The sequence below is a fragment of the Saccostrea cucullata genome, unplaced genomic scaffold (genome assembly GCF_032062105.1).
Source record: "Saccostrea cucullata isolate Sc308-1 unplaced genomic scaffold, CSIRO_AGI_Scuc_v1 ctg10069, whole genome shotgun sequence".
Taxonomy (NCBI): Eukaryota; Metazoa; Mollusca; class Bivalvia; order Ostreida; family Ostreidae; genus Saccostrea; species Saccostrea cuccullata.
In genome coordinates, this window is record NW_026925053.1 from 1 (window position 1) to 12,386 (window position 12,386).

Consider the following 12,386-nt stretch of genomic DNA (forward strand, 5'->3'; position numbering starts at 1 on the left):
TCTGAACAATATGCAACGTTCTTTTTTTTGCTAAACTCTTCATTAAAAGGGCTGGCCCCTAAATATTTCTTTTGCAAATAACTCGAAATCGAAAATGAATCTCTGAATAGTTGTAGAACAAAAAATGTTCAAAATCCCGAGAGCTTTAAAGGTAAACTCAAGAAAAAGGGGCTCTGCACTCAAATAAAGGGCCAAGAGGGGCCAAAAGTCTTCAATCGATAACTCTTTAGCACTCAATATTTTGTTATACATTACAGTAGCAAAAATTGTTTATCTAAACAATCTTCAACTAAATATTATGATTTTGTTGTCGTATGGTACATAATTAAGGGCCATAAGGGGCCAAAATGCTAAATGTTTGATGCTTTATATTTCAAAAGTGGAAAATATTTTAATAAGTAATATTGAGCAAAAGATGTTCAAAATCATGTTCTAAACAATACGCAACCTTTCATTTTTCGCTAAACGTCCCCATTAAGGAGTTAAAGGGCTGGCGCCTAAATCTTTTGCAAATAACTCGAAAACGAAAAGAATCTCTGCATAGATGTTGAACAAAAATTTTTCATAATCAAATTAAAGTAAACATCAAGAAAAAGTGATTTAAGGACTCCAATTCAGGGCCAAAAGTCATAATTCGATAACTATTTCATAGTCAATTTTTGATATACATTACTGAATCATTATGATCACTTAACATATACACAACTATATAATATATATCATGATTTATACTTTTGATTTCAAGAGTCAAGAGTCAAAGTTATAATAGTAAAATCGTATAAAAACAAAGTGGAATATTTTGGAAGTAATATTGAACAGAAAATGTTAAAAATAATGTTCTGAACAACATGCAACCTTTCCTTTTTCGCTAAACATCCGCATTAAGCGAGGGCAGGTGGAAATAGGATTCTTGAGCAGGATATATTAAACTAAACTATACTCTGCAAATATTTTTACAAACAAAAAAAATATCTTGAAATTCCTAGGAATATTTAATCATTCACATCAGAAAAAGGGGCTGGGAACTCAAATCCCCTGCAAACAGGGACCAAAAGTCTTTAATCGATAACTTTTTAAAGTGCAATATTTTGTTATACATTATTGAAGCAAAAAAAATGTCATTTACAACTATTAAGTATGATTTTCATTATCTAGTACATAAAAAGGGGCCACAAGGGACCAGAATGCTTAAATCTTTGACATTTTATATCTAAATGAGAGAAATGTTTTGATAAGTATTGTTGAACAAAAGATGTTTAAAATAATATTCTGAACAATATGCAATCTTTGAATTCAATATTTGGTCTACAGTCGTATAATTAAGGAGTTGAAGGGTTTGTCCTAAAAATTTCTTTTGCAAATCACTAAAAACAAAAAAGAGTATTCTCTCAAGCATTCTCATTTAGAAGTTAAAGGACCGACTATTTCACAATATTCCTTTGCTATGAAAAAAGACAAAAAAGGGGCTGGGAACTCTAAATTATTGTTTGAACAGCAAAGTGTTCAAAATTTCAATTTAAGGTGTAGTCAGTTTATATTTTGTTAAGAATTACATTAAGGGCTGTTAGCAAATCTGTTTGATTAATCCATTTAAGTCTTATTATGATTTTATTTTGTATACTGTACAAAATAACTGAAACAAAATGTTAATGATGTTCACGTCATATGTTAATAATCTTAAGGGGACAATATGCCAAGTCTTTGATAATTCCTGATATTGAACAAGAAGGAAATTCAATGCGGCTAAAAAGCAATATTGAAATTTAATTTTGCTAAATTCCCTAATTATAAGGACTTGAAAGACATTGAAATATTACACGTTGTCTTTATCTCGTTCATGAAATAGAATTTTTCAAAATTCATCTGTTAATGAAAAAAGTGTGCAAAAGGCTTATAGCTACAAGGTGATATAAAAAAGGGACTGGCCCCTCATATTAAGAGCTATGAAGACGAGCCAAGAGTGTCAGAAGGGAAAAACACTTGAAAGGGATTTATTTTGTACCTCTTCCGTTAGCCGGACAAACTCCGTTGCCCCCTACTCACCACGGGGAGGTGGAAGAAGGTTTGAGCAGGATATATTTAATATGGAAATTATTTTTTTATATCTAAATCTTATTACAACAACATAAAATTTTATACATATTAACAAAGGCCTTTCAGAAAGATTTTTCTTTCTTTTTTTACCCCCTTTAAATTGATAAAAGCATGCACACTTTCAACAAATTATATATATCCTTATAGTTAGTTGTCAATGCACTAAATTATTACAACACAAAATACCTAATTTAATCTTAACTATTCATGAAATATAATGTACAGTCTACATTCAAAATAAAATCAACAATATTGTTTCAGATCCCCATCTCTTTGGCAAAGAAAATTAACAATAAATGCTTTCTGGGAATAATGCAATATTTATTAAGCCTAGTATATTCTTAAATTTGACCATGCTGACATCCATAAAATTGTTAAAAATAAAACTCTCGTCCTTTTGTAAGTAACAACTGCAAGTCAGTTTGACAATAACCCAGCTTCTCCCAAAATTTTTAAATTACTAAAAATCAAAAACTGAATTTCTCAAAGACATTTTTGGAGGAAAGTAACAGCCAATAAAATATTTACATTAATTATACTCTCCAAAGCTTAATTTTCAATAAAATCGAACAAATGCTTGAAATCCTGAACATTTCATTTCTAAGTTTTTTTTATTTAAGTAATCAGATATAATAACATTTGAATTTCAGTATCTGGATTACCTATACTCGATGCAATTGATATGTCCGTGTGATTTGAAAGTCCTGACAGCATATTCTTTAATCTTGAATCCTTAAATATAATTAAAAGTTCTTTTACCCTCATGTGCATTATGATCGGGCTCAACATTGTATAATTAACAACAAGCATGTAAACAATCGAACTAGCGACAGGGTACCCAAAGAGTTCTTGACTTAATAAGTACGGTAATATTACATGTTTACTATCCCTATTACAAGGGGATTCTAATTAAGACTTACTCGCATCTTTTAATGGAAAAGAATATTTCAACATTGAGCATGTCAATATTTCTTAATAAGACAATAATATACAATGTATGCAAAAGAGCTAGCATAATGAATACATTTCTTTTTTTAATTTTTTAAAGGGTGTAAGTCCTGCTAACTGGAGATGGTCAGAATCACATCTTGACTTTGTTATTTATTTCAGAGTAAAGCGCTGCCACTTTTAATTAATCCATACCAAAGTGGCTCTATGTACAAATGATATTCTAACCAACTTTCTAAAATAATGAAATGTACTATCAGTTTTTTTCTAAGTATATGAAAATGTATGTGATTATTTTACAATATTTACAAATCAAATAATACTATACTCATCTGCATGCAGATTTGGTACACTACATCTTGCTTTACACTCCTAATAGTTATCATTGTGACTTTTCAGAATAAGTTCTTATTAATTATATCTGCATATGTGTAGATCTACTGTGTATTTACACACTGAAAACTACAACTACTTTCAATAATTCGAAATTGTGCAAAACCAATAGAATAGTTAATGACTAACAGCTACAATTCAATATACACCAAACAGAGCCAACACAAAATAAAATCAATGGCCTTTTACATAGATGGGAACAAATCACAATTGTAATTTAAATTATTTCTCTACGAATTTTAGAAAAACAGCATCGTGATAACTGTAGTATGTTGGTAACCGTTTGACATCAATCTGTATTGCATTTGATATGTACACATGATCCAAAATGGTCCCTCCTTCAGTAGTACTAAAGGTTACTAATTGCCTGAAGTCTTGATGCTTCATAAATTTTTGAATTGGACCTTCAAATTTTGCATCCTCATTAAAATCCCCCATGAGAATACAATCTTGATAAACTGACCTTGTGAAGTTAATTACTCTTTGCAGGCTTTGAAGGAAAGTCTTTATGTTTGCCGTGCATGGGCGATATACGATCATCATCACAATCTTTTCCTGTAATAATTTTCACTGCTATTCCTTCAATATTCATCCTGGGCATTTGCAGAACATCATTATAACCTTCATTATCTTTCAAGTACAATCCAACTCCTCCACCTCTTGACAAATTGCGTAAACTCTGGTTTGAAACTGTGCTCTCGTCATAAGCTTCCTTTCTAGGAAGATGATGAAACTGAAACCCTTGAAGTACATACTTCTGAATTCGATCTTAACCATGTCTCTGTCAAACAAATAATACTTGCTTGTTTGATCCTTGTATCATTTTTCAGATCTGCAAAATGATTGTTCAAGCTCTGTATATTATGCAGAACTATTTTCATACCCATTGGCAGGTAAAGTCCGTGAATAGTCGACAAAGTATATTTCAGCATTACGTTCAATGCTGCCTTTACCTCTGGGTCAGCATAAACAGTTTTTTGCAATTGAACAGGGTCTTCTGTATCAATAAAGAGACCACTTTTTGAAGTAACCCTTGATAATGCAACATAAGCCTGGCCTGGGGCAAATACTTTGTCTAAATTTACAACAACGTTATTTGTCGTCATCCCTTGCACCTTATGAGCTGTACATGCCCAAGACAACCTGATTGGAAATTGGTGTCTAACCACCGTGGATACCTTGTCTTTCATCTCTTCTTGCACTCTTTCTATGAACACTATGTTCTTATCGTTTGTGTTTTGTCCGGACTTCTTCCCAACATCCTTATTATCAAACACAACTCCTACAGCTCTGACACTTCTATCGCTGTTTTCTACAGAAGCAAACTGACAGATATGTCCCATAATTCCATTCACGAGACCATCCTCAACATTACCATTTCTTGTAAGCATTACCCTGGCATTGACAGACAAAATCAACGAGCTTGGAAGTCCATCGCTTTTCGATCTTGTCAAAGGTTTGGTTCTTCGCATGAGTTCCCCGGTTGTTTTGTCTTTCTTGTAGTCTTCAGCATCAATTTCCAGTAAATCTTCACAAGATTTCTTAAGCATTGACAAATTAAATGTATTCACCTCTTCATTCGTAGAGAACACATGGAGAACATCTTCTGGCCCTTCCCTGATACAATCATCTAGCAGAGAACGTTGCTCCTCTGTTAATGGTTCATTTCTCTCTCTGACACGAAGGGAATTCAGAACTTCAGCAAAGCACAGATCATCTCTTTGTCTCATTATCTCTTTTAATTCAATGACCTTAAACAAATCAAGCCAGTAGTCCATAGGATAACTCATATTTTCTTTGTAAAGTCTCTCATCTTTTCGCTGCTTTACAGGTGGAAGTTGGTAAAAGTCCCCTACAGCAATAACACAAATCCCTCCAAACGGTTCTTTGCATTTCTTAATTTGCACCAGTCTTTCGTGTATATAGTACAGTAGCCTTTTGTAAACCATTGATATCTCATCAATGATAAGAATTTGCAGATCTCCAATCTTTACTCTCAATTCACTGAGACTTTGTTCTCCAAGAGGTTCGTACGGGAGGGGAAGAAACTTTGTTAACGAAAACAAGTGATGAAGAGTATTTCCACCAATATTGAAAGCCGCAGTTCCAGTAAATGCTGCGAGAAGAACTGATAGTCTATCTGGTTCAGACATAATCTGTGAAAGCAAACGTGATGCTTCATAATGGATGGCTTTTATCAGATGACTTTTTCCAGTTCCTGCACCTCCAGTAACAAATAAATGAAAGGGTTCGCATTTCTCTCCTCCAATCTTTGCAAGACACCACTCACGCACCATGTAAAATATTTCACTCTGTGTTTCATTCAATCTTTGAAGAACAGGTAACATTTCCTCTCTTGTAATTGCATTTTGCTGAATATGATACATGACATCTGCATTATGTGTCTCGCTTTCGAATCTCTGGAATAATATCGGTGCATTTTCCTCCTCTAGCACTGAACTTTGCCTTTCTCTGGGCTATACCTTCCCTTCTCAGAACCTCTGTTTCTGGACATATTCTTGACCAAGCATCCTCAGGTTCACCTATCATCTCATATGCTTCCTGAGCATTGTCAATTACATCTTCATTTTTTGCATAACGTGAATGATTGTAATCCACAATTGACTTCACCGATTCCTTCATTTTTCTTCCAGAAATTTTTACAAAGCCTGTCTCATAAAAAATTTCATATAACTCGAATCCTGGTGGTTTCAACTGTGCCTCTGTCCAATAAGGAAGAAAAAGTTGCAAAAAGAGATTGATTGTATTTCTCGGACATTTTTTCAACACTGAATCTTGGATACCTAACAACAGCAGGTTGCGTTCTAGTTCTTCGTTGAACAAAGCCTTTCCCATTCTGTAATTCAAACACATTCTGATTTTCTTTCTTAGGAACCTGAGATTTCGCAAGAACTCTGAACTCAGAACAAAATTCTGCAAGGCACATCTCTTGGAAAATTTGTTTTTCTGGTCGGTTCAAATAACGTTCTATAATGTTGGTCATCCAAACTTCATTCTCTCATCTTCTTCCTCATCAATTATTTCTGTATCCTTGGATGATTTCTTCTTCAGAACAGATAATGGCTTACTTAAGCGCATCGGGTTGTCTCCTATAGGCACAAAAACAACTTTTCGAGAGCATTCTTTCATTTTTAAGCTACAGATTCTGTATACAGCTTCCTGTGCACTCACTTCTCTGTGATGTAAGTAAGCAGAACCAATTTTTTTCATGGTCTGTTTCGGCGTCGAGATTTCCTTCCTCAGCTTCTACTTTTGTTTGCTTGAGTAACATACCCATTTCCCCTCTCTGACTTTGATATATAGGAAACAATATAAACAATACAACTGAATGGGTCTAGTACAAACTGTATACCCATATTTGCATCCCATGACTTCAGCAGACATCGATTATATTGATTTGTCCATACCTCATGTGGGCATCGTTTGAGAATAATTGACCTTTTTGTTGATAACATGTTATGGGCTTCTTCGTACAGTTCCTGTGTAAGTGACAGATTATCAAATAGTTCCTCTGTTGTTCCCAATGTGTCATCTTCATTTTGTACTTATCCCAAACACTAAGTAATATCTCCTTTGCATATTCCTTGTTTACTTTTCTCTCCGTTTCATCCTCATTTGATGTCTCTTCGTCTTGTGTATTTGTAATAAATGTCTTCTGTGATGGAGGCCTCGGGAAATTAAACCTACATTCAGTTCCCTTCTTTTTACAAGATTTTGAATGTTTTCTGCTGTGTTGCTGCACATCTAACACACTTTTCCTCAATTCTGTATCATCACTTTCTGATGGTATAGCACATGTCACATACTTATCAATGAAGCTACATACAACCTCTTCCCCATCAGAATCAATATTGGGTGCATTTTCAACCCAGTATAAGCAGTGCATATGAGGAGATCCTCTCTGCTGAAACTCCACTCTTTGAAAAAAGTCTACTACTTTTCCAATTGGTTCTGCTGGGGAAAGTATAACCTCCTTATGAAATACTTGAAATCTATTTTCAAACATTCTAGCCACTGTTACTGGATTGCATCTTAGAACTTCATTTTTTTTCTGACCATTCCATTTCATCAGGATTTCTGTTATCATTTTGCTGTTGTAATATAGCTTTAACAGCATCATTCCATCTGTACTCTGCTGCAGAAAACGAACAAAACCAAGTAGGGATGCCTAATTGCCGCAGCATTGCAAAGAGGTCCTTTTGAGCAGTTGCCCAATAAGCTGGTGTTCCTCTTATCGGTTGCATAAATCTAATTGCATCATCATTTCTCAGCAATCTACAGAGAGTAGTTGGATCTTGCAGCATATCTATTGTTACAGGTTTCCCACTAGTACATTTTGATAGAGATTTTCGAAGTGAAATTTGTGTTTTTTCAATCACTTGGTTCAATTCAGACATGTACTGGCTGAAGAAAATGTAATTGGTATCTTTAGCAAACCTGTCATCTGCATTCATTAACCTATTGTTGAAATACTTAGAAAGTGTTAATTTTTCTGATCTTTCTTCATTCCAAGAAAAACAACCACTTGGAAAAAGACAAGGAAATGCCTTTGCTTCATTGCCAGGTTCCTGCAACATTCGAATAGGGTTTTTCCCTTCACCTGGTGCAATGTTGTACACATCATCAAAGTAGTGGTCTAAAACTTCCTGCGCAACATCAACAGGCTGTAAACATGTGTCAAATGAAACAATTTCCTCTTCAATTTCTTCGTTGTCCTCTGTATTTACAACATCTGTCCTCTCCTCATGATTCGTCAAACCTTCTTCAATACTTGATTCAATTTTAACATCCTTGTACCAAAGGTTATTCTCCTTCAAGTATGATAAAGCAGTCATGACATGGCTCATATTAACGAACTGGTATTCAAAATAGCCTTTGTAATTCAATTTCCTTTTCAATTTAACACGTAACAACAAGTTCTCCTCCTGTTTCATTGGTAAGTTGGCAGTCTTTTTCATATCTGAAGGTACACAAATAACAGGTCCATGAACATTTTTTTGTCCACCATGGGGTAGAGCCATAACCTTCATAAATGGTATATGAATTGCAATCAGATGCTGTTCTAAACTGTTCAATTTAGACAACTCGGGTGGAATATCCTCTAAAATCATACCGTTTGCTGCAGCCTCCGCTGGTGCTTTGCCACTCAGTATTTTCCTATGACATGTATAACAAATCCATAATGAAGATTTGGTACATGCTTCTGGGCATGAGTCAGAACATTCATGCAAATACTTGTCTAACAAACATATGTTAGAAATAGTTCTTGCTGATTCACTTTTCTCGTACATCTGCCTTTCACATGTTTGAACTTGACTTTTAAACAATAGCCTATGGCAACACGTACACACAAAATCAGGTCCCTCCATTGCATTTTTCTTAAACAGTCTGATTACTTCCTCTTCATGTTCCAAATTCAATTGCTTTTGCCTCCTTTTTTGTGAAACTTCTTCTTTTTTCTTCCTTTTCAATTCTGCAGATGAGTGATAGCCATCCTTACTACGTTTCTTCACTTCTGATTGGACTTTGGTATCAGTCTGATATCTCTTTGCTGCTTTTTCCTTAACAATTGCTTTAAAAGTTGCATTAGTACTGTATCTAAGAACATTAGCAGCTTTGTTTTTTATCCTATATGTTTCATTCTCTTTGTATTTTTTTAAAACTCCCTGTTTAACTTTAGACTTGTGTACCAGGTCTGTTTTGTACTTTTCTCTGCTTCTTCTCTTAACATTTTCCCGATGTTCCAAATCTGTCCTGTACTTTTCAGTACTTGCCTTTTTTATATTTTCCTGGTGTTCCAAGTTTGTCTTGTACTTTTCAGTACTTGCCTTTTTTACATTTCTCTGATGTTCCAAATTTGTCTTGTACTTTTCAGTACTTGCCTTTTTTACATTTTCCTGGTGTTTCACGTTTGTCTTGTACTTTTCAGTACTTGCATTTTTTACATTTTCCTGGTGTTCCAAGTTTGTTTTGTACTTCTCAGTACTTGCTTTCTTGACATTTCCCTGATGTTCCACATTTGCCCTGTACTTTTCTTTGCTCTTTTCCTTCACTTGATCTCTGAACTGAGCATCACACTTGTATTTCTGAATACTTTTCCCCTTCTTCTCCTCTCTGTGTTCAACGTTAGTTGAGTACTTCAGTTTACTTCTTTCTCTACTTGCTCGTTGCACTTCCCTTTGAAGTTCTGAATCTAAAGCATGATACCTTTCTTTGTTCTTCATCTGAGTTTTTAACTTATGCTCTGTAGTTGAGTACATGTTTTTCTTTTGCTTCAACATTTTTTCCCGAAACTCTTCACTTCCGTTGTACTTTTTCCTAAATGTGTCTCTACGAGTTTCTTTTAACTTTAATGGCCTTTTCATTTTAAAAGCATTTCGTTTTCCTTTCATTCGATCTCGATTTCCCCTGCGCAAGTTATACTCTCTCTTGCTCGAACTGTTTTGGATGAATGAATTGCTTTCCGACATCCTCGCAACTACACTTAAAACCACATCATAATGGTTCTGCTGCCTGTGGTATAAATAAATAGCACCATCATGTTCACCCGGTTCATGATTTGGTTCTTCCCCACTGAATTGAATCCATTTCATATCTGAATAAGTATAAATGTCTATATTCAGCATGTGCGACATTGCAAGAATCTCCAATTCAGTAGCCCATATACCGTCCTCTGACATTTCACTGGAAAGTAAGTATGATCTTAAAGACCCCTCACACCTCATAAACTGCTGAAATTTTTTTTCATATTTCAACAAATGTTGACAAACAGCTTTTCTAAGATGCTGATGATAGTTCTCAGAGTTTGTAAGACTGTATGATATTGCCCTGAAAAAACAATTTCCATCTCCTTCTATTTCTCTACAGTTGCTTGGTATATCCATGTCTTTTATGGACACTGCATCATATTCACATCTAGAAACAGAATAGGAAAATCCCAACTCTTTGCACAACTCCCTTTGTTTCTGTACTGACAAAGGAATAAAATCATGTTGTTTGACTTCCTGACCAATAAAAATTAAATCATCTGTCTGCAATACATCCGACTGTACTGACAATAACCCACACTGATTTGAATCTTTCAATGCTCCTGAATATCTCCAAGTATCTTCATCCTTTGATTGCTTTAACATTGAAGTACCTCGCGTAAAACATACATTTGCTTCTGACTGTTCTTCAGAACCGTCAACCTCATAAACATCTGCAATAGCAAAATGTTTCAGTGAACACAACACTCCAGTTAATTCACATTCAACAATTCTTGAAAAGCCCATAGAAAGAGCCAGAGACCTAAGATGCAAGCACACATCCTGAACATCCTTTTTCAAAATTCTTGTACTTTTCCCTCTAACACTTAAATATCCCTGAGAGCACCGTGCATGTGAATCAAATATGAAAAAGCCATCAGTAGTTCTGCCAATTAAAAGGGTATTTCCCCCAAAACACACAAAACACCCATTTGTCTCGGTAAGTGCCATTTGGAGAGCTTCAAAAAGAGGATAAGCATTAAAATCTTCATAACATGGCTCCTCCTCTGATAAGCTTATGAAACTTGGTACCGATACCTTCACAGTAAAGTCAAATGTGTTGCTAAAGCATTCAAAATACTGTGGTAACTCATCAACTAACAAATACCTACTTGTAATTGAAGAACAGTTCTGCAGGTATGTGTAAAGTTCATCTCCATTCACCAATACTTTGTTAACATCAGCTGTTTGCCATATTTGTGCACTTTTCAGAAGATGATAAGCCAAACCTGATAAACAATTTGCCACACATTGAGTTCCTGCAGTGTCACCAAACATAGGATCAGCTTGATGGAAAGAGCCCTGAACAGATACATTGTACAAACTTCTTGCTTTCAAATCATGATTTCCCTCATCCTGCACATTACAACCTTCTCTCTGATCACATTGTTCATTTATATCTTTTATATTCCAACTTTTAGAATTTCTTTCCTCACTCACTTTTCTAAAGACCTTACTCTCATTTGTTTCCTTCATTTCTTCCTTATCATTAGTTTTATCACTTGACTCTCTGACATTTTCTATAATCTCTGTAACTTCTCTCAAATCCATCATACTTTTTACAGTCTCCAACATATCTCTTTCTCTGTTTATACTTTCTATAATATCAGGTTTTTCCTTCAAGTTTCCTTTTGATATTCGTTCAGTTTCCATGTTAGAATTCGTTAAAGTGCCCTCATCTTTTGATATTCTACTGGTCTCCTCCATCCTGGAGGTATCCAGCTGTGCCTGTCCTGCTGGATCAGACATATGCACTATGTCCGATCCAGGTGCCCTCGGTGGAGCACAAACCCACGGTGGGGAGTCAGTGGACGGTGCCTTGCCCTCGTCATGGACAAACAGACGACTTCCCCGAGGAGGTGACAACCTCGGGGCAGGTGAATGCATTTTCACTCGAGGTGAGGCCTGCACCCTGGCCAGGGGTTTTTCCTCTTTAGGTGGAAACCCCATCGAACCAAGCCCCGGAAAATTACCGGGAGGAGCTGAATCAGCTCCATGCACTGTTCCGCAGGGAACAGCAGACTGTTGTGGCGTCAAAGCTGAGACTTCATCTGGCAGAATTCCTGCAGGCTTTTGCCTCTGTTCTCTTTTTCTTATTTTGTCTTGTAGCATTCGCTGTCTTGTTGACATTTTCTTTCTCTTTGCCATCTGAAAAAACATTGATAAAATACCATAGATCACTATAAATGCCCTAAAGAAAAAATTATTTCATTATATTTAAAGTAATACTGGCTGTTTGAAAGCCAATTTTTGAGTGAAACAAACTGCTTGAAATGATTTGAATCAGAAGAAAAGTTTAATGAAAAATTAATACTACCCACAATATTTTACTGTAGAAGTTGTTGTAATAACTAAACAATTAAGCAATATCTGCAATTCAGAATTTTCATGAATGATGATGAA

General features: G+C 35.2%; 1 protein-coding gene across 1 annotated transcript; it reads right to left on the minus strand.

Annotated features, from left to right (window-relative positions):
* Positions 1 to 7,496: 7,496 nt before the first annotated feature.
* Positions 7,497 to 12,131, minus strand: LOC134267940 (uncharacterized). The gene has a single exon (XM_062750148.1). It carries the CDS (start codon positions 12,129 to 12,131, stop codon positions 7,497 to 7,499), a length of 4,635 nt encoding a protein of 1,544 aa, XP_062606132.1.
* Positions 12,132 to 12,386: the final 255 nt, after the last annotated feature.